At 47.0% G+C, this 22,828-nt stretch overlaps 1 protein-coding gene across 1 annotated transcript; it reads left to right on the top strand.

The window, feature by feature from the left end:
* The first annotated feature begins 942 nt into the window (after positions 1-942).
* On the top strand, positions 943-21,414 carry LOC139768685 (uncharacterized). Its single transcript, XM_071699131.1, has 3 exons — positions 943-2,627; positions 15,657-16,349; positions 17,553-21,414. The coding sequence occupies exons 1-3, from the start codon at positions 2,183-2,185 to the stop codon at positions 18,797-18,799; spliced, it is 2,385 nt and encodes a 794-aa protein (XP_071555232.1). The 5' UTR covers positions 943-2,182; the 3' UTR covers positions 18,800-21,414.
* Positions 21,415-22,828: the final 1,414 nt, after the last annotated feature.

The following is a 22,828-nucleotide window of genomic DNA, read 5'->3' as shown; positions in this document are numbered from 1 at the left end:
TTCGAACTGTCGCTAAAATTGATGAACGTGAAATTTTTGTTGTTTCTTTTTTTTCTCGGCACTGTTTTGCCGCGACTCCTTGCGTTGTGTCACCGATCGATTAGGTGTCTTCCGGCACGCGCGTGCAAAAGCAAGAAAGGAGAGAGATAAAGGAGATAAACTCGGATCACAGAAACCGGAGGAGTGGAATTCGCGGGGATAAAGGAAGAGAGAAAAAGATGAGAGAAAAGAGGATAAGCTTAAAAAGAGAGATGGGAGAAAGAGCTTCTCTCTCTCTCTCTCTCTCTCTTTCTATTTCTATCTCTTTCTACCTTTCTCTCTTTCTCTTGCACGGGGGTGCGCCCACGCCGGTGACGTCACCCGGCGAACGTCGGTTGTGGTACCGACGATGAACGCGTTGGTGTTCAAACGTTCGGGGCACTGAGAAAGAGGAAAGATTGACGAGACAGAGAGAGACGCTATCGTGCCTCAAGGAAGGGAACGTGGAGCCGGTCGTCGGTACCAAGGGGAGGGATAGCCGGATGGAGAGAGGACACCGCGAGATCGGATCGGGGAACGGGGGAAATACGGCGAGAGAAGAGAGAAGACATCCTTTGCGCACGAAGGGTGGCGGGGGAAAGGAATGAATGGAGATTGCAGACCACGCGGGAGAGACGAATGGCCCGGAACCCGTGGAGGAAACGGGGGCGAGACAAGGGCGAGGAAAGAGAACCCGCGAGAGGAAGCTAACGAAGACGGGAGGGGGGGGAGCGGGCGGGCGGGAGGGACGAGGAGCAGGGAGGAGACGGGAGAAGAGCGGGGAAGACGAGTGAGAGAGAGAGAAGGAGGGGTTGTTTCGCGTAGAGTGGCGTAGACAATCACCGTCAACAGTAGCGGGAGTACCCACGGGGTGATGTCGACGACACGTGACGCCGCCGCTTGAATCTCGTCATCGTCCCGGCCCGGCCCGGCCCGGCGCGGCGTTCACGGGGAATCGAACGCGAGCGCGCGACGGCGACGCGCCAACGACATCACAAACCGCCTCCGATCACGGCGCGGGTACCTCTCCTCCGCGTCTCTTCGCCCGTGAGTGCACGAGCGCGCGAACGTGCGAGCGCGCTCTCCAGGCACCCGACAGCTTCGCGCGCGAGCCACGCTTTATTAGTCTAGCGCGGGCCATCGCTGAACCCCTTTAGTCGCTTCTCTACGCTTCGCCTTGTCTCGCCTTCGTCGCCTCGCCCGGTTTCGCCTTTCGTCTCCCGGTCTCCTCGCCTCGCCTCGCGCACCGCCATTGGCCATCGGCCATCGGATCAACGAGAGGACCGACGAGAGGACCGTAGATGCGAGTGAGCCTAAGCGTGATAATAGGAGCCGGCGTGTGAGGACAGTGCGACGGGGTTCGCGAAAGAGAGGAAGGAGCCGAGACTGCCGAAGGCGCGCGAGAAGGAAGAGGAACCGAAGGTGGGGCCAACGTGTCAAAGAGAGCGGAAGGTCGATGCGCCGGAGGAACCCGGAGGAAGAGCAAGAGAGCGGTATCCTTCGGTGATACAGTGCGACCAGCACTCGTACCGGTACGTCGCGTTTATCGGCCACGCTCGCAACCAACGTCCGAGAGCATCCTTTTCCGGCACGCTCCAAGCGATACCATTCGAGGGAGAGCGATACCGAGTACCGATTTATTGGATAATTGCCCGACAACAACTTAATGTCCGGCGAAATTCCGCCGCGTGACCATATTCGGTTCCACGAGCTTGAAAACTGTCGGAAACGCTATTGAAGAAGCGCAATCGACTCGCAAACTTTCACGAGTCCTTTGGCGTTTCATCCTCTCCAAGGACGTTAGCAGTCGTTCGTGCTGAAGGGTAGAACACGTGAGATCCGCGTGTTCCACGTCGGATTCGCCACGCCGATCGTGAAGATCGCCGAATGTCTCTCAGTTCAAGTGTGTTATCCGTTCGTCCTCGTGGGATTTTGACTGTGGCGCGAACTGGACTCCGTGCGGGAACGGGCGAATGACTGCTGGGTAATCCCGGGTTGAAGAGGGTGTCTTAGCGACGCCGTGACATGTGCGTGCGTTCACCCGCGTCCTCCACGGCATCGTCGTCGACGAAGGCACGCGAGTCGGCGGCGCGCGCGAGATCGGGCGCGAGGATCACGTGGATCGGCACCGCGACGACGACCGGCGACGGGACAGGTTGAAAAGATGCTGGCGCTCGCGATGCGCCGCGAACACACGACCGGGCGCAGCAATTACGAGCCCGCGAATCCGCTCGCGGGGTTCGAGCACCTCCAGCACAACAACGGCAATCCGTTCGCGGTGGTGCCCGCCGCCGCTGCCGCTGCCGCCGCCGCCGTCGAGGGCCGGGCGCGCGATGCCAGGCCGGAGGCCGCCGAGGGCGAGCTGCAGGAGTTCGTGGACATTGCGCAAGTGCAACAGCTACTACAGCAGCAGCAGCAACAGCAGCAGCAACAGCATCACCAACAGCAGCAGCAGCAGCAGCAGCATCACCATCATCATCATCAGCAGCAGCAGCAGGCGACCGCGGCGGCCGCGTCTTGCATCTGGGGAGCGGTCTATCCACCGCCGCCGCCCGCGCTGGGATATCATCACCATCACCATCATCACCATCACGTGCCGCCGCCGTCAGGTAATGTCTGAGCGACGAGCATCCCCCGCGAAATCGAATGGAGGGTTCAGAAGAATGTTTTCTTTTTCCTCTTCCACGAGAGACCGCGAAGAACCGCGAGTATCTTCCGCGGAGATTCGGAGTAGATTCGGAGGTGTCCTCTTTTGACGGCTTTTCTTGCGACGCCACGCGCATTCGCGAGACGAACGCGAGAAATATAATTTGCGTCTCGAGCCATTCGACGTTTCTTTCTTTCAGTTTTTCTTTTCCGTCGCGATTTCCTTCTATCTATCGGCACCGACTCGTACGACTACCGGTATTAACACCGGTCCAAACACACTCCCCGCGCGACTGTATGTATGATAATCGATCTTTTAAAGCTTTAAGATCGGCACGACGAAACCTGTATTTCTAGACTGGCTATTAAATTTCTTGTCACCACGCGAATGTGGCTCGTGAGAGACCTTCGTAGAGCCCGCGCGTTGTTGATAACGATAGAATCAAGCGCGAAGTTAGGATTACATTTATCCGGACGCAAATTGCTCGAACTTTCGTCGAACGTTTCTTTTTAAAAATTTCATCGGCACTTCTGTACGGTCTTCGCAACCAATGAAAGGTGCAAGCTGCTTGAAAATCGCTAACGTCGATTATTTTTGTAATAATTACCTATCATTGTTCGATATCGAAGTCTCGCTCCTTGTCTTTCACCATTTTTCTGTACAAAATCGCGACACTATCGATCGAATTACATATATTCTGAGCCGTCCATTCGATATTTCGGAAGATACAAATTATTAATTAAACGTTAAGATTAAGTAGAACAGTATTTACCTTACTTTAGATCGAACGCAATCCGTGGCTTGCACTTTTTTAACCCGTAACAGCAATTCTCAAAACGGATTATTCGCTGTTAAGTTCGTAATTAAACGTTTCTAACCAATTGCTAGCTACATTAGCGATATCTTTTATATAATAATATTGACATAAGAAATAATATAAATAACTAACGATTTATCTGCCGTACGGCAGAAAGCTTCTATATCATTAACCATGTTGAAAACAACAATATCGTAACTCAGACACTGATAACTCCGCTACAAGCATCTAAATATTAAAATAATAATTTACCTTAATGTGCAAAAACTATCTGAAAGCTTTTCATGCTTTTGTCAGACGCCAAACAATGGGTATTTCTGTGATATTTGAATCCTTTACTTCTACTCGATAAACCAAGACGATGTTTAACGAGTACGACGTATGTTGGCTGACGATTATATTCGCGCACAACCGTATACACAATTTTCTGTTGCATAAATTGATTTCAATTTATATCACCTCTTCCGTTTATTTTATATTAAGAATTAATAGTTCTTTAATAAATAACTGGAGAAATAACTGGAAAGCGTACCAAAAATAACAAAAACTATCAACGTAAATAAAATTCACCGTAAAAGTGTCCACTATTGTCTTTTCGAATCGATGGAATCGGAAATTTTAAACAACACTACGGGGGAGTGTTGTTTTGCGAGACATCAAATCTTATTTAATAAATTTCGTACTACATAAAGAGAAGAGCCACGAGTTTTGCCGACGGCAAAATGCAACTTCTAATTTATGCAGTATAACTTAAATATACGTAGAAATAATTTAACAAATCGTTGTATCCCTATATGCTATACGAAGATATTGTATAATACATACACATTCGGATTTGCAAAGATTCGAAGTGTATTAGAATCGATAAGATTTCGAGCTCACGTAGGCAAAGATACGAGTTTACGCGAGATTTTAAATCTTGCCGTCGGATAATCGCTGTCATCGCTGGCAATGAGACTGCAAGATTGGCGATCTGACGCGAACTGACCTAGAAACTCGTTGTGATCATATATTGCATCATAATAATTTGTACACGACACGCTTTTTATAATATTCATGTAAATAAGTTCATCGTCACGAAAAGCAATACTTGGTTAATATTTATAACTTGACGGGAAACAAAGTCGTCGTGAGCAATCTAACGTGCAGTTTATCGTCATTTAGAAATTCAATAAAAAATGTTGATGCAGAGACTTTAAAGACACGCGTTTACCACATGAAGTATTATATTTTTAAAATGCACTGATTTTTCGCAAACTTTTTACTGCCTTCTTCTGTACATCAAAATACAAAGTAATTACATAAAAAAGGATACTTGGACCGGAAGATTATAATATACCATGCATAATTATCTCATAAACATAAAGAGACACGGTTTCTTTTGCGTCTAACGCTCTTTAGGCGGTGCCACTTGCGAAAGACAGTATGTAAAAAGACGAAAGGGAGGGTCGTGCCCAGCACGAGCCGAGAAAGATATTGAAGAACCGATAACTCTTAATTCCACACACCGTCGGTAGTCCCCCTGAATTGGACATGCTACATCACCAGGTCAAGTTTGTACAAGGGGAACGAAACGCCTCCCGTCGACGTTAAAACAGTTAAAAGCCCGATGATAGCTGGTCCTCATTTAAAGGACATCCGAGGTCCACGGAAATTCATGGACATCTATTGTGGTCCGTGCTCCACATTTTTACTTTAATATATGCTTCAAAGTAAACGCGCTGATTACGCCGAGAGGTTTTGTGTGCACGCGAGAAATCCTTTTTCCCCCCCATTTGTACGTAAGAACGCGGATTAAAGCGCACGTTTTGCGCAGGTCATTATCCAAAGTGTCGTACCTTCGTATGGTAACGCATAGTAAATCGCATGTACACGCCTGACATTTCGTTATTATTGTATGGATTCGTAAGACAGGAAATCGTACATCATACACGAGCCCACAGTGGGCGGATAAAAGGGAACGAGTCACCTTCTCTCTTTCTCTCATCTCTCTCTGTCTTTCTCTTTCTCTAGATACCCGGCTCTCATTGACGTCCTCTTAATAATGCTGGTTCTGCTCGCGCTCTCTCTTCTTTCTTTCGCGGAGCTGCGCATAAAAGTTCTTAGCAGAAGATATCTGCGCGCATTAATTTTTACGGTACGTCATACTGCGGGTCAACCACGAAATTTCTACCAGCGCCGTCTTCAATCTCTAGACAGCCATTGATTTTTCTTTTTCGCGAAAGTGTCCTTTAAAAATTTGACGGTACTAAAAAATTTCACGCGATATAAATGTAACTTTTAAATATCTATGTATCAATTAAAGCTGATGTTTTTAGAATTATAAGATTGAAAAAATACATTGAGTATTAAACGTGTTTTTTTTTTATAACGACAATAGACTTATGAAGGAGAGAAGATAATCGTTCAATTATATGAGTAAACCAAGAAATTCTTAAAAGAAATTTGCGCGTCCACGATTTAATTTTTATTGATCTGTTATTTATCGTATATTTCTGTTACTATCAAGATTTTATATCTCGAAGAACCTTTTCATCTCGTCGATGTGTATGATGTATGTCAGTATGGTCGATAGGATAATAATTACAAGAATTGGCTCTTTTTTATTATCAGTGACGTGAATTCTGAAGAATTATTATCTTCGGAAATAATTTCCTTTCCGGGAGGAAATAAATTACGCGTGCGATTTGAGATAATAATGCGGAGGAATATTTTAGAGGATAATCTAATTGTTACCAAATTAGAGCGATATATATTAAGATTAAAATAAAACAATCGTCATCAGATAATATCGTTATTTCATTACGCTTACGTCGCGTGTGACGGGCATATGCCGAAACATCGTCACAACCTTATCTCATACGTCAAAGCTGACGTATACCCACCCTGACAATCGATCGTAAAATACGGTAAAATTTTTATCGTAAACTGAATTACGTATATGATAACGCGAGAGGTGCAAACGTCGATATTGCGTCACGAGTGCCTTTATCAGGATATAATCGTGCGACGTGATTAAAATGACTAGTCAACATCGCTCTTCGTATAATACGAAATGTCACGCCGATAATTATTCGATCCATTCTTGCAGATATCATCGGCAGCGTGAAATTGATTAGCGAGACGATATCATAAAGTTCCCCGGCAGCTAAACAAATAATGTGCGACAAGACAAGCCGCCCCCTCGAGATAAAATGTGAATTTAAATATGGTGCGCGTGTGGCCATTGCCGAAATCTGTCGGATGTCCTTTAAATAAGTCAAGATTTCGCGCGATTTCTAACCGATTCTTTCTAGGGTCTGTCTTTAAAAAGGCACAATCAGCTTCCATCAAAGACTTGATTATTAATTTCTTGATTATTAAATCGGGTTTTTCTTACATTTCAGCATTGTTTTCAAGTTTAAAAAGAGAGACGACTTTTATTTTCTTTTTTGACGAAATTTTATCTGAAGCCATACTTTATTTGAAAGTTTTCCCGAGAATAATTCATAACAGGTGTATCATTCATCTCTCAGATTGATCCAGATAATTGACGTCTTACTATACCTGCTATATTCCCATTCAACGAAGCGTAAAATCAGATGCTTTAAGTGACCCTTGCGTACACAATTGTTTCGCGTAGCGTCATATACACCAATTACCGAACAGCACACTTTACCTATACTCGACTATCTCTCGTGGATTACTTGAACCGGGTCGAGCCTCTCAGAAACCAAACTAAAATCAACCACGTGAAATAAAAAAGGAGAGAAAATTGATGAGAGGCTCAATTAGTGTCACGCGACTAACGTTACTCTCCAATGGACTTTGCTTAAGAGGATACACCACTGTGAGAATTACAGAATCGACGTGAATCTTAAAGCTCTCACGTGCGATTATGGAAAAATAAAAAGTTGCGAAAGTTCGCTGTGTGTCACTTAACAGTAATTTGGGCGACTTACGAACTTTCTTAGGTAAGAAAATTGAGAAGTCACGAAGAAACGACGATGCCGCGATGAGGTCCGAAGTGCATTATAAATACCCGTGTAATCGTGCGTTTCGCCTTTGACGCCGCAACGGTCGTCAAAGTATCCAAGAAATTTTGAGCACACATGTCGCGCGTTCGCAATGATACGAATACGCATGATATCGACGATAACATTACGAGGGTTCGGACGCACCCTCGCAAACGTAAGTGCCAAATGGCAGGCAGAAGGGATGTCGCGACGACGCGCCTGGCCGAAGGAGAGAAAAAAAATCGACCCGCTTACGCGCGCAATTTAACGATCCGTGTGGACTCATACGGAAGATGCTATATTCAGCGGCCTCGCATGGGAATCGTCACGATAATCGCGGGACCGACACATTGCTCCCATGTATTTTTACGCCATAGCTTCGCGGATTTGTACGCCGGTGCGCCTATAGCGCGATAAAAATACGCTGGCACGCGCGCGTGTTGGTGTGCCGTTATCGTCTATGAATGGCTCATAGGACGTATGAAGCATCTACGTCAGCATCGACCGATAAGACTAAGCGGGAACAAGACGAAGGGGGTTAACTACGCGTTATACGTTAGCCGCCGTTGACGTCCAAGTACACGGGCTATAGCGAGAAGGAGGAGGATCCCAGAAATCGATAGGCCACGGTGCAAAAATAGTCTCGGGAGGATTGTCTGGGTGGACTTACGACCATCTCTCGTATGAAACGCGCGTCTCGGATCGATGCACCATTCTTGTTTTAGGAGGGCTTCCATTCCGGACTTTTTTTTACGCCGGCCTTTCAGCAGAAGCGGAAGGAAGTTCCCGCGAATTGTTATCTACATGGGAGACGCTCCGAACTCTTATCAAACAACTCTCCATTTTAATAATTCTTCCATTATTTTGAATAAGTGTTTTCTAAACAAGAAGTTCAGGGACCCAACCATTCTCAAGTTACAAATGATTGAAAATGGAGGTCTCCTATGGAAATTAAGTTTTAAGGGTACGCAAGCAAGGGTGAAATATTCGTTAACCATAGTGATTACGATCGAAATTCATTTTTAAATTAAATAGTTTAAATACCGTGATTTTCAATAGTGTGAAAATACTGAAAATTAAAAAGAGTAATATCCAATGAAAAATATCTAGAAGAAGAGATCAAGTATAGAAACCACAGATTTGTACATTTGATATAAAAATATTTTTCATCTCTGTAACAACTTCGGAAATGTCACTTTATAACTTTTCCGCGATGGAAAAGAGTAAAAGGCGTACGTGTCCTTTTTTTGCTTCCTGATATTATCCTCTCTTCCTCTCTCTCTCTCTCTCTTACTTTATCATGTATCCGCACTATTTTAAATGTTGTATTTTTAACAGGAATTTTATATAAAGTATTCACATCCGCGGTTCATAAAGCAATTATATTTTTAGTCAGTTCAGTCTCCCCCCACCTACCACCTCAGCCTTGCCCTGACGTTATCACGGTTTATTAATATTTGCTTGCATTACGCTTTTGTAACTTCTTCACGTGGTAAATCTTTTTCCGCTGCCCCGATCATTATTAATAGAGAGTTGTTAAAAAAAATGTACCGACATAGAGCGCGGGCACCGCGCGAGCGAGTTTATACCCTTTCACGCGCGAGCGTAACGCGCGATCCCCTTTCGGAAAAATCAAATTCTCGGGCGTGGAGCACGGACATAATGGCAGTTACGATCGCCGTATCTCGTCACGATGCGCGGTCTCAGACGCGTGTCCCGCGCGTAAGTGCTCATTGTAAACAGAACTGCGCGTTAAAAGGTCGCGGAAACGAGGAAGTGCGATATAAATTGTAGTTCAAATGCACAGTTCTCCACGTGATAGTAAATTCGCGTCCACGCCTCCGCGCCGATAAATTTGCATACTCCTTAGAAACCATCGAATGCGTCAGTTTTTAGAAAGTATCACGACTGTATCATTATTACTTTCGGCCTCTTCGCCGCCGAGCTCTTATCGGAAATCGCGGCAGTCCGTTCGAACTTATTTACAATTTACAAATATATATATGAATTTTTTTTTTACCAATATTATATTATACTTTACGGTCGCCATATGACTTCATTCGTTTAATTTAATTCAGCTTTGACATTGACCGCTATATCGCTCGAGACACCGTCAGCTCGACGATCGATACTTGGCCATTTATAAAAAAAGTATTAGCAGAAATTGTCGGGCACGAGCATTTCGCACTGACCAATACAGACCAACACATGCTTTTGTACGGTAATTGCTTCGGTAATTTCAGTCTCAAGGTATACGCGAGAAGAACTTAAGCTCGTTCCACGAGCTATGATGGATAGCGTAGGTAATAGCCTATAGGCAGTGATTTTAAAAGCGCCGCTGGTTAGCCATTAATATAACTGTTTAAAGAGAATTATTTTTTTCCCGCAATTTTCCCTTAAAAAATTGTATCTTGACTGGTTTAGTATTTAATTCTCGATTTTCGAATAGATGTAAGATCTGACATCTGAAAGATCGTCCCCAATTTTCTATGTTTTGAAAAGTTGCCGAATATCTTCGGTCATCTCTCGGGCTTTTATCTCGTTCAGGGTTTCGTAATTAAATTACCCTCGCGTCGCGATCTGACGTAGATAATGATCTGCTGCGGCAACTGTCATAATCGGAAATAACGCTCTCATCATTGCGGTGCAAGCTACTGAAAGGTCGAAGTAAATGCTCGTATCTACCGGAAACGATCATTAATCAACGATCTCGGTAACGTGTCGCGCAAAAACGTGCGAAAGCCTCGCGAGTCGTCGCGGACTCGTCGTGACTCACCAGCTCGCGCAGCGCCAAAGTACGTAATAGCGATCGCCGCGGTACAGGAGCGATTTAAAATACACATCGCCTGCAGCGGCTGTTTCGCATAAACGGCGATACAAAGCGTGAGAAGCATTAGAGTACACTCGCGCGCTTCTTTACTACATATATTTCTCACTTGTGCGTTCCCTTGAAATCGTCGTCTATATTATTTTTAGTTTTCGAGATCATGTGTGAAATTTTCGAAATAGTACACGTCGCTTTGACGTACAATGGAAAGACAACCGGAGGAGGAAAATGGAGCAGAAACGTCGCATTGAAGTCGCGTTGCGAAGTTTAAGGATACCAAACACAAGCATGAATATTAGAAATTGTAAATATTACCGAATAAAATAGAACTGAACGTTCAAGAATATTTAAGTGACAGAATGTGCATTACTTCCATTATAGATATTAAATATTATACACTGTGGGAGGTCTACTTTAATCTTTGAAGGGCAGCGAGACGTTAAAACGTCTCCAAATCGCAATGTCACATTTCGCATCCGATTATACATGTTTTCTTGGAGCGAAATTTTCGTCATTTAAGAAAAAAAATTCTACGGCTCTCCAAAGATTAATGGTACGAGTAAACGTTTTCCTTTAAAACTCCTAATACGCTTCTTTTAAATCTGGTTTTCCTCAAACAAAAATCTAATCACAATAAGCTACTCGATGCTTTTGTATTCAAAGTTTTTAAATACTCGCGTCTCGCGTACCAAGAATTCGCAGTGTGCTTAAAGCGCATCGTTTCGAAGGAATCCAGAATCGCGCGCGGTCTCGTGCCAGAACATCTCGCATTGTCCGCTTTTCGTAATTTTACGTATAGCGTCATCCCCGAAAGCATATCCTAATTTACATCTCGCGTCAATCTAAAATTTCCGCGAGCTCCAATATCGTGTTTGTTATCGCGCGCGCGGTTCTTATTTATCCTAACCATACGCGAGCTGCGTCTCTCGCGCGTCGATCAATAAAAAAATATAAAACGCAGAAAAGCAGCGCGACGGTGACGAGCGAGAGGAGGAGAGGCGCGCTCTGCCAAAAATCTTTCGCATCATCGGTTGACTGACTCATCGGCAGCATAGGGAAATATTTGACGCTCGCCGCACTAGTCATCCCGGGTATTTGGGGATGCTGGGTGGCTCAGGTGGTTGCGTGGCGGCTTGAAATAGCGCCGTTCGCCCGCGCAAAATCGCGTCGATTAGGGCCACGAATAGTGCGCGCCCACCACCTCGTCAAGAGCCACCGGTAATTTTAGAACATTTTGTTGTGCCAGAACAACGTCGTTGACGTGCGTCACTGTCTCTTTGCTCCCGTGCGTACGTGCACTGATTTTTACGTAAAATTCGATCGGACAGAAGTAGTATCAACGCGCATCATCGCGCGCGAGATCATCATAGAGTATCTTGTGCGTATTTGTGCGCATTATTGTTATAAAGAAACTTAACGAAACGGTTTAGACCATTTCTATATTATTGATTCATTGATACAGTGATCATTCTTCCGTGTGAAAAAATAATTAATTATGTAGCATATATTTTTCAAATGACAGTAAAGATGAAATAAAAATATGAGAGAGATCAATATAGTAGGTATAATATATTCTTGAAGAGAGTATCGGCTTATTTGGTGGCGCCTAGCATTAATTATAATTATAGGCCCGGTGTTCGCATCACCCGAAAGTAAGACACACACACACACTTGCTAGCATCTATTTCCTGATAGCTATATAATTTCGTCATCAATAATATTATTAATACCTCCAACATAGAATAGATTTCTATTAAATCGATACCTTTCAACATTACGTTGTAACAATCATGAATATATACGGAGAACAGTAAAATAAGCTACAATGGCTTGTATCTCGCTTTTGTGGAAATCTAAATATATTATTACGTATATCTGCTCGAGCTCGATCTATTTTACGCGATTATACAGCACGCTCCTCATCGAGGGATAATCAAAAAGCGAAGTAAAAAACGCGCGCGAGCAGGAGGAGCGAGAGAGAGAGAGAGAAATAGAGAGCGAATAGACACCCGGCGATGGAAAGGGGAAAGGGGGGGCGAGACACCAAGAGAGCAAGACGGAGCGACGCGAGAGAGCGAGGGAAGGGAGAGGGGGAACGGGCGCGTGGCAGCGCGTGGTGCCAAATAGGGCATCAGGTGGTTGCGAGACGCCCGCGAGAAAAAGATCGTACGCGCGTGCGCGCATATACGTGACTGCTAACCGGGCGCTCACGCACGCACGCAGGCACGCACGGACGCGGACGCACGCGTCTACCGCACAAATGGCACGCGTCTCTTACCCTCCCGAGGAGAGCTGCCGGGCTCGGTCTCACGTATGGCAGACACGCGCGCTTACAGATGTTAAGAGACAGACGGAGACAGAGGAAGAGAGAGAGAGAGAGAGAGAGAGAGAGAGAGAGAGGGGGAGAGAGAGAGAGAGAGAAAAAGAGAAAACCACCGTCCGGGGATAAAATTACTTTCTCCATATGCGATGGATTTGTATCGCTTTTACCGCGAGATGACTGCGTAACTATTTATACGTATATGCAATCGGCCAAACGCGAGAGGCCGCATTCTCGACGCTCCGTCCGTCGTGATAGATCCAATAATAGCGGAGTAGACCAAAGCGAGAGAGATAGAGAGAGGAGGAGAGCAGATCCCTTGCTCCCCCGCGATCGATGATTTCCTCCACGTCATCCCGCGCTGATACGTGTGCGAGCGCGGGATAGCGATCTGCGGAATTTCATTATCATGCCGCGCGCCTTTTCCGCGCGCGGGCTTTAAGTTACCGATATAACGCGGTAAATGGGCGGCAATTTGCCTGCGCGCGCGCGCGTCCCGCGCCTAAGTGAATACTTTATTCTCTTAGGACTTCGCGCATAATTGACAGTAATACAAGATAATTTACCACGGGGCACGGCTTACCATATTTGCCCCGGCTAACGTACGAGCCGCTAATAATTTCGCGCCGGCCGACAGGCGCGGGATTATGACGGGAATAGCTATCGACGTTGACGTTGACGACAGGTTCCGACACGCGATCCGGAACGGGTCCGGCCTGCTTATTTTAATTTATGATTAACTATATATACGCGGCCGAAAATGAGAGACGCCACGTTCTCTTCCTCTCTCAGAAAAAAAAAACACCCAAGAAAAGGAAAAAAGAATTAGCCCCAGCTCGATCGTCCGATCGGCGACAAAACCGCTCCGCGATACAACCGCGTCGGATTGATCGCGCCGTCCTCCGCTCCGCGCTTTTCCGCTCTCCTTATTACGCCAATTCGCGGCTTTTCCTCCATCTCCGTCGCGTGCTCGCGCGCGTTCTCGAAAGTGCCTCGTGGGGGGACAACAGTCGTGCGCCGCGGGTCTACGTCACGATGCCCTACGTCACCGGTGAACGGGGTTGTGGAGCCGGCGGGGAAGCACGGGGAGGAGAGGAGGAGGAAGCTCCGATGGTGGGACGCTGGGAGTACGCGAAGGGAGACAGGGGGGAGGGTGGCGGCGCGCGAAGGGCGACTGGTGGGGGGGGAGGTTAGATATACGTTCGTAAGCACTGGCTGGCAACTACGACGGCGCGAGAAGCACGGAGAGATCAGGGGGTGGGGTGGGGGAGAGAGAGGGGGGAGGGGGATCGTTCAGATCTTACACGTATACCCGCGTATACGCGAGACGCATGTATACATGTGCGTGTACACGTATACACGTATATACGTGCGCGCGTTTGTACGTATATTTAAATATACGCGCGTATATTTAAATACACACGTATATATGCTGGCAACGTATATAAATACGCGCATACGTATGAAGACGTATCCACGCGCGCGCGCGCGCGCGCACACACGCGTGCGTAGACAGTGGTCCGGCCGGGCGGGGATTGGCTGGCGGTCTCGACTCGGCGCTTCCAAATATGGGACAGTCTCGGCGGTCCATTCATAAAACTACGGGGCGCGCCGCCGCTCGGCTCAGTTCGTGCGCGACCCCCACGCATCGCGCGTCCTTTAACAACGTCGCCCGTGCACGAGCCAATACACATTCTCTCGGCCGAGGTACACCTTTACCCGAAGGAGAGCCGCGCTTAAAGAAAGGGAGAAAGAGAGAGAGAGAAAGAGAGAGAAAGAAAGAGAGATAGAGAAAGAGAAGAAAAGAAAGAGAGACGGATAAACATGGATGGACAGAGAGAGATAGAGGGAGAGAGATAGAGAAAGAGAAAGAGAGAAGGAGAGAAAGAGAAAAAGAGTTCGCCGACGCGACGTAAAACGCGCGCGGCCACTCGCGCTCGCGCTCGCGCGCGCGCGCGTGCTCACGTTCGCGCGCCTACGCACACGCTCCCGGATCATACACGCTGTATTTGCTCTCACTCGCGCACAGATTCGGAGCACGCGTGGACCTGACGCGGCAGCGGCGGCGGCGGCGGCGGCGGCGGCAGCGGCAGCGGCGGCGGCGACGGCGGCGGCGGCGGCGACGGCGGGTGGCGGGTTGCCGGACACGTCTTCTCCCGCCGCACGAATACTTTTGCCTCGCTTCCCGACGCGTACTCACGTCGGCTCTCTCTCACGGACGCGTCCGTAAACGTCGGGAAGGTGAGAAGAGAAGTGTATTACCCCGAGAGCGGTGCGCGCCCCCGGACGTACACGCGACCGGTCCCACGATTGTAATATCCGTCGTTTATATAAACCTCCTCGCTTCGTCGTCCGTGAGGTGAGAAAACGGTGGTACCGGACACCACGACCGTACCTGAATCGAAAATTCGTCGAGATATACCTATATATTGCGTATGCGAGAGAGCCGCCAACGGTCCTACACGCGCGTATAGCTTCCCTGGCGCACGGTGGTGGTAAATGGTGTCGGTGATGGTGATTCCTAGTGGTCGGTGGTGGTCCGTTCCGCGACGCGGTGTTGCCGGCCACGGCCGGTGGCATCCATCGAGGTAAAAAAGAAAAATAGAGAAACAAGAGGCGGGAAAGGAAGACACCCTTTTTTCTCGCGTCAAGCGGCGCGCGAACGGCTCGATCGAGTTAACCCAAGGGCGCGCGCCACGCGATCTCGAGCAAGAAAGTGGGAAACGTCACCGCATACTTAATCGCATACTAATCCTACTAGCCGAAAGGAGTAGAGTGACGGAACCACGGACCGATCCCTGCGACAGATCGCGAGACATATTAACGCATTATTCACAAGTTTTTAACACGCGCGCTATTTACATTGGGAGATAGAGAGAGAGAGAGAAAGAGAGAGAGAGAGCGAGAGAGAGAAAGAAAGAGAGAAAGATACTTAATTGCTCTCGAAATAATAACTTAAGACTCTCGGAGTGATCGAGGAACGGCTGTAATAATTCTAACCATAATAATTACGTTGAACGATACAACCGCAGGCGAGGACACGCAGTGCGGCACCGAGGATTCTGTCGTCGCCCAGGGAGGCGACCAGCTCCAGAGGATGACTATGGACGGCGTAGAGGTGGTGGGCTCGCAGCCGCACGCGGCCACCAGCCCGTTTCTGCTCTCCTCGCCGCCGTTGGGCCATCATCATCATCATCACGCGACGTTCAATTTGCCGGTGCAGCTTAGCTTCGACGCGTGTTTACCTTACAACGCGGCCTCCTCGTCCGGCTCGGTCACCTGCGGCGTCACCGGGCCGCCCCCCGTGAACGCGACCTGCACGAACTCGTCCTCGAGCAGCTGCGGCAAGAGCACGCCGCAGCTCTCCCTGTCCTCGAGCGTGCCGCTACATATGCAGCTTCAGATCAGCTCAACCGCCCCCCCATCGGAACACAACCACGGCCGGCATCATCAGCATCACTTGGACCAGCATCGATTGGACGATCATCACCAGCATCAGCTGGTGCACGTCAATGCGTCCTCGCCGTCCACCGATACCGTGGACGGTAAGCGGCACCGGCAGCCCGATGACGACGACAAGAGTTGCATCAGGAATTGCAGGAGCGACATTCACGATACGAACGATAAGGATAAGCCCGGCGACCTGAACACGCCGGTCACCACCAGCAGCGACCTACCGTCTTTCTTCGGGCCCTCCGCGCTCGTTGAACCGCCACCGATCTCAGGTACCTACATCTCAGAGCTAGTCCTTAAGACGAGAGAATCGATCGAGGGAGACCACCCTATCGTTTTCTCCTCACTCGGAATACCTACTTCGTCGCTACGACTTCATTTGTAGCGTAACGCACAAGGGGGAACAATACGATACGCGCGATTGTACGCGTATGGCCGAGCTCGGGGCCGATCGGACACGATCTGTATCCCTCGTGATTTGGCGAACGTTAACAGGATTACATGGGCGAAAACACGGCGCCCATTGAATACGTACTGTTTCGCTTTCGTCGACCTTTCGCTTTCTATACGATCCGCGAGCTCCTCGCGCTTCCTCGATGCCTGGTCGTTAGCATCTGCATCATTCGCGGGAAAATTTCGGTAACCGCCTAAAGTACCCCGAGCACCGCACTCTCGAGTGCGCCAAGCGGGTGCGTCAAGCAGCCGTGGCGTCTGCGGAGAGGAGCCATGAGGCGTGTTACTGACGTTTATTACACTCGCCCGCGAAAACACGTAATATCGAAGGTCTGTCCGCCTGTCGCGGATCAATACCCAACGACCCCGACATTCAGAGACCCTCCTCTGCATCACCGCCACCTCCTCCTCCTCCTCTCTCTCTCTCTCCTCCACCTCCCACTATCCCTTCGGTTCGGTTCATTCATGCTTCCAGCTGCCCCCACCTCCGCCACCCTCAGTACCGTAATAACCCTCCCGATTATCGTACAGCTTGACAAAGGCGTTTGCTATATACCTTTTTATCTCCCGACATGAAAGTATGTATATTTAATAAAAGCGCAAACACACAATTACGACGATCTCTAGTGTTTCATTCCTCGGCGATATATTCGACAAGTTATATCGTAAAAAATATTATCTTATTAAAGTAAAGTCTCTTATTAAGTTAAAGTCTTTTTATTAAAAAAAAAAAAAAGAAAAATGCACGGCACTACATTCCATTTGTTTGTGATTTTGATGAGTACTTCCTCAACGCCAGTTAGCAATTATATGAGTAGGAAAGGAAGTAACAACGCGGCAGGATGCAGACAAAAGATAGAGCCTCTGTGAGATAAAGTCACCCCCGTATCGCGCGTTTCTTCCTGTCGGCTCTCGATACAAATACGCGTCCGTCCGTCGCGTATATAGGACACAAATGAAACATACGCGACTTGATACGTTCGAGATCGAGACTAAGCGATGATTTTATCGGTGCTTTACAGGCAGCCTGGCGAGTGAGGATCTCTCTTTGGAGGAGGCGACCGCGGAGGAAGACGAGAACGGTGCGTCTGCCGACAGGGATCATCGGCACCATCATCATCAGGACGCGCGAAATGCCGTTACGTCAAACGCGCCCCCTTCGAGCAGTCCGCCGTCGCGTCACCACCAAACCCAGGACGAGGCGGATCGCTGCAACGCGCTGCAAAGTGGTGTAATTTTATACTCACCGCATTCCACGTCCGCTGTGCCCGCGACGAGCGTGAATATCTGCAATGTACCGACGTTGACCTATCGCGGCGTCTTCACCACGACCTGCGCGCAGTCCTCCCCTCTGAGCAATCTCCAGGGCGACCAGCAGCAGCAACAACCGCAACAGCCGGGTCAGGAGCTGTGGGGGCCGTTACCGTCGCCAACCTTAACCTTGGCGGGCCAGCCGTTCCTTCACCCCAACTTACACTCAGCCGCGTACAGCGGCGAGACCGTCGAATTGCTGCAGGTCGATTCAAAACCACCCCCGCCGCCCGGTTATCACGACACGGCGACTACCACCCCCGCGACCTGGCTGACGGGTCACGAGGACGCTTACGATCCCGGTCTCCTCTCCCACCATCATTCTCACGCCCATCATCAGGAGACAACGTTGAAGCAGGAGCCGACGGGCACCGGTTACACTTCCAGCGTTCCACAGCAACCTCAGCAAGCTCAGGCGCAGGCCCAGCAACAGCAACAGCAGCAAGCTCCGCCGTCTGCGGCTTGCGGTACGGGAGTCCAACTGGCCGAGTACAATCCGAGCACCTCGAAGGGCCACGAGATCCTTTCTCAGGTCTATCAGCAGAGCGCCCTACCGCTCCGGTTGGTCCCCGTGAAGCCGCGCAAGTATCCGAATCGACCGAGCAAGACGCCGGTCCACGAGCGGCCTTACGCTTGTCCGGTGGACGGCTGCGACCGCAGGTTCTCTCGCAGCGACGAGCTCACCCGGCACATACGCATCCACACCGGGCAGAAGCCGTTCCAGTGTCGCATCTGCATGCGCTCGTTCTCGAGGAGCGACCACCTGACCACCCACGTGCGCACGCACACCGGCGAGAAACCGTTTTGCTGTGATCAGTGCGGCCGAAAGTTCGCCAGGAGCGACGAAAAGAAGCGCCACGCGAAGGTACATCTCAAGCAGAGGCTGAAGCGTGAGACGTCCCACGCTAATCCGAGAACCCATCACCAGAGCCACGCGTCGTCACCCTGCAATCAATGAATTCCATGACAACGATGTTGAAAAAGTCCCCCTTTAACGTTGAGATCTCATTACGTTTGTCACGTTCTGACAAGTTGTGATCTATGTCTCCCCGATTCTATTTCTCCCCCCTATCCTCCTCACCGTTCCCTTATCTCTCGCCTCTTCTCTTTCTTCGACCATCGCTCGCTCTCTCTCTCTCTCTCCTTTCCTGCATCTCTCATGATGACCGAAGAGGAAATCGCGGAAATCTTTAGGCGGTCAAAACTGATCCGTCGCTGACTGATCCGTCATTTATCGTCGGTCCATTAACTCTTTATATTATCTTAAGAATATAGCTGGATACAAATTAATTGAATCTCACGAGCAGCACAAGACAAATTCTTTCCGCTATCTAATAAACAATTTGCTCATTATGAAAGTTATCATGTGAAGGAAGAAAGAATTAAATGTCGTATATGTAATTCTTATCATTCGCGAGAGGACGATTAACTTCATGTATTTTAAAATAAAACGAGAATAAGAATACGATTTCCTCATTGTACATACGAAGATAACGTTTCTTGCGTCATAGCGAAAAAATCGAAGTACTTAAAATATCCTACACACAATCTGTGCGATCATTGAAAACGGACTCGCAGTTGAATGGAAGCAACCACAATGAAATGGAAGTTAATCGTCCGATTATAAAAAAAAAATCCCATTAATAGAAAAACGACAGACGTTATTCCGCTTTTACATGTACTTCGTGTTTTAGCTTGTATCCAGATACGTACGAAATATGAATTCTCTCTCTCTTTCTCTCCCCTCCTCGCGATATTCGGCAGCATCGCGTATCTAGATACCACTGAGCGTGGCAAGAGCATTTTCGTGCAATTGTATAACACGAAATCGATACCACATCTGCAGCTTCCGGGAATCGTAGAGCGAAGCGGAAGATAGATAGATAGAGAGAAAGAGAGAGTGTGCGAAAGAGAGGGAGAAACGAGAGAAGGGATGGGGGTGGGATGAGGAGGAGCAATGCGTCTCGTTGCATGCGAACGACTGTGCGAGAATGTAATGCCACGTAAGACGATAAAGTGTTATGTATCGACTCGTTCCATGGTCAATATGAGAGAAGCGGGACTCAATGTTTAAGATCATATATCTCGTCCCCTACCCCGACCCCCACACCCCCCCCTCACGTTAAGAGTGCAATTTAAAAGACTCACGCGGTTCGAGTGCAATTCCCATGAAATTCATATTTCCATGGAGCTGTATACTTGTAGGTAGGTCTGTCTCACAAGGATTGTTGACAAGGTTCGCGGCAACGGAAATAGAGATATTTTTTTATTAAGTATACATTTGTACATAACTATGATTCACACACTGAATCTCTCTCTCACACGCAAAATACGAAAAAAAAGTAAACGGTCGAGACAAAAAGTATTTATTTTTGAAAAAGATTTTACGGAATTGCGTTAGAAAATGTTTAGGTGCTAAAAAAAAGGAAAAAAAAGAAGTTCCTCTCTTCTTGCGATAAGATGTTGTTAAGAAACTTAGTTTCGACGATTGTTAAATTTTTCCCGAAGCTACGTTTCCCCGCCGGAGAAATTGTGCAATGTATTTTCATAAATTTTCCCCGTCAAAGTTTTAATTTCGTAGCAGCGTCAGCAGCGATAGCGCTTCTTTCCCCACCACCCTCCCCCCCCTTTTTTAAACCGTTCTCGTTGCCCTTACACCTGCGTTCGCGCGCTGTATTTTCTTCGTGCTCCGAACACGCTAAATCTCGGCTGTCTCCCGTCAAATACTTCCAATTCGCTATCATTCTTTCGCCTCCCCTCACCTCCCCTCCCCTTCCCTCTCCCGCATTACTGTAAAAAAATTCCACGAATAATTGTAATTAAACGTGATTATCATTGTTGAAAGAAATATTTCTTGTACATATGTATATAACTTATTATACATAATTGCTGTATGTATGTAAAATCTAACGTTCTCTTGCCATCTTCCCTTCCCACCCCTCTACCCATTCGCCCCTTTCTTTTCTTTTCTTCATTTCGCATTATTATCCCGTACGTGTATACATATATTTAGCAATTGTTAATGTTATGTATATGTTGCTCTATTTATTAACAAGATGACTATATCAAATGAATATATTGTTAAAGTTAAATAATTATTTTTATTATTGTAACGACTCTATTCTGGCGTGCAAATGCGTTGCAACAACATGACAGAAGTGACATGGTGTCCAAGCTTGTATGAATTATAAACGTTTAAGTCGCATATGCGTACACGCACGTACACATACATACCCACTTTTAGATACACGGAACAAACACACACACACACACACACACACGTCATATGCGAACGCGATGATACGCACTACATAAATTGTAAATGCAATGTAATGCAAGCGCGTCCCCGAGAAAATACTTTTTTTACAGATAGTATTATCCTATCGCTAGATAAATTATATGTAATTATTATACATATTGCGCTCCGAGTGCAATGCACATAACAAAAGCTCTCAGCTACCTGTATATTCGTGTTGTCATCATCGCCCCTGCATATGCTTCTCTTTGCAAAGCGGGTAACGCGAACAATCTTGCAACAATTATTAACAGAAATACAATTAACATTGACTCGAGGCCAAGTTGTTCTGATTATTTTCGTAACCCTTTCACAAGAAGTTGTATACGAACTTGTTACGAAGAATGGGATTAAACGATTGGTGCAGGATGCATTTCTTGAACAATTTGGAGCTGATTTTTTTCTCGGTCAAAATTTTATCGTCAACTAAGCTTTAAATTAAAATTTTGCGTTACTGTAAAGTTTGCTTAAAATTATAAGCAGAATTTTATTTATATTTTTATTTTCTCCTAAATCTAAAAAAAATATATTTGATTGTTTCTAAATGCAAAGAACTATCGGCGTATCGATATTTTTACTGAAAGAATAGTTGGCTTTGTGTTGATCACAAGGAACACATACCGTCGAGTTTTTAAACACACTTAAACCTTTTCTTAACGCTCTGTGTAACAAACACAAAATGTATACAACAAGCTCACGGGGCATTGGTCCACGCACGATCGTAAGCATTCCGATAGTATTAAGGCAAATTAACCTCAGTGAAAATCTGAAAGTTCGCGACGTTCACTCGATTTTGACTTGAAATAAAATTTGGATCCAATTATAAAATGTCAAATAAAAATATCATTTATAAAACTTTGTGTCTTTAACTTGAACCATTTACGAGAATTTAGCTGATTTTATTTGGAAAGTAATTTTCCTTAATAAAAATATATATCGATAAATATGAAGTTTTATAACATGTGTTCGATTAAAGGAAAAAATTTTCATAGAGACTGCGCCATTAGATAGTACGTAAATGATAAGATTTTATTGTTCGACTTCTTTTATATATACAATAAGCAGACTTTATATAACTTTAATCCGAGGGAGGCAGAAATGCTCGTGACATTTAATATGAAAATTTTCAAGTTCGCAGGAAGATGTTTAATAAAATTTTTGGTAAAAAAAAAAATTATTTCCATGTTTAACAAATATTGCCCTATTCAGCGAACGCGCCCGCGCCCGTGTGCGTCACACGGGACGTTTATATCCAGGTACAGTATCATTTCGCTTTCATACAGTGCGATACTTATTGGAGTTCCTGTCTGGCGGCATAACGCCAGAGGTGGCCATAAGAAAGGGGGAGTTTTTAGTGGGTGAGAGTCTCACATAACCCTGGGTGGCCGGCCCCCAGGGTATAATGCATAATGCATTTTCTCCTCCTGCCGCAAAAAAAAAAGTATTATTTCGCCGACGAGAAGAAAATGTCAGAGTTGGTTTCCGATAGAAATTTAACAGGGATTTAATTAAATTGACGAATTTAGCCACGGTCGTGACGGAATCGCGAAGGTTGAACCGCTGGCTGGGGAGAAACCGGCGTCGCGCGCGCTCGCGAAACGCGCCCGGCCGCGAGGATCAGGACGCGCGCGGAAGGCGTTACCTCAACCTCCGCTTCGTCGCGAAAGCGTCTCCTCGGCGAAATATTCGCGA

This window comes from Temnothorax nylanderi, unplaced genomic scaffold (genome assembly GCF_030848795.1).
Source record: "Temnothorax nylanderi isolate EJ_2023f unplaced genomic scaffold, tnyl_v1.0 TNYL_tig0017_pilon, whole genome shotgun sequence".
Classification (NCBI taxonomy): domain Eukaryota; kingdom Metazoa; phylum Arthropoda; class Insecta; order Hymenoptera; family Formicidae; genus Temnothorax; species Temnothorax nylanderi.
The sequence above is the reverse complement of the archived record's forward strand: the minus strand, read 5'-3'. Positions and strand labels throughout refer to the sequence as shown.

Excerpts from the sequence above, each read along its gene's own strand:
- LOC139768685 (XM_071699131.1), top strand. The coding sequence starts at position 2,183 with ATGCTGGCGCTCGCGATGCGCCGCGAACACACGACCGGGCGCAGCAAT. Across the intron at positions 2,628-15,656 it reads TCACGTGCCGCCGCCGTCAG|GCGAGGACACGCAGTGCGGC; the intron begins GTAATGTCTGAG and ends ATACAACCGCAG. Across the intron at positions 16,350-17,552 it reads TGAACCGCCACCGATCTCAG|GCAGCCTGGCGAGTGAGGAT; the intron begins GTACCTACATCT and ends GGTGCTTTACAG.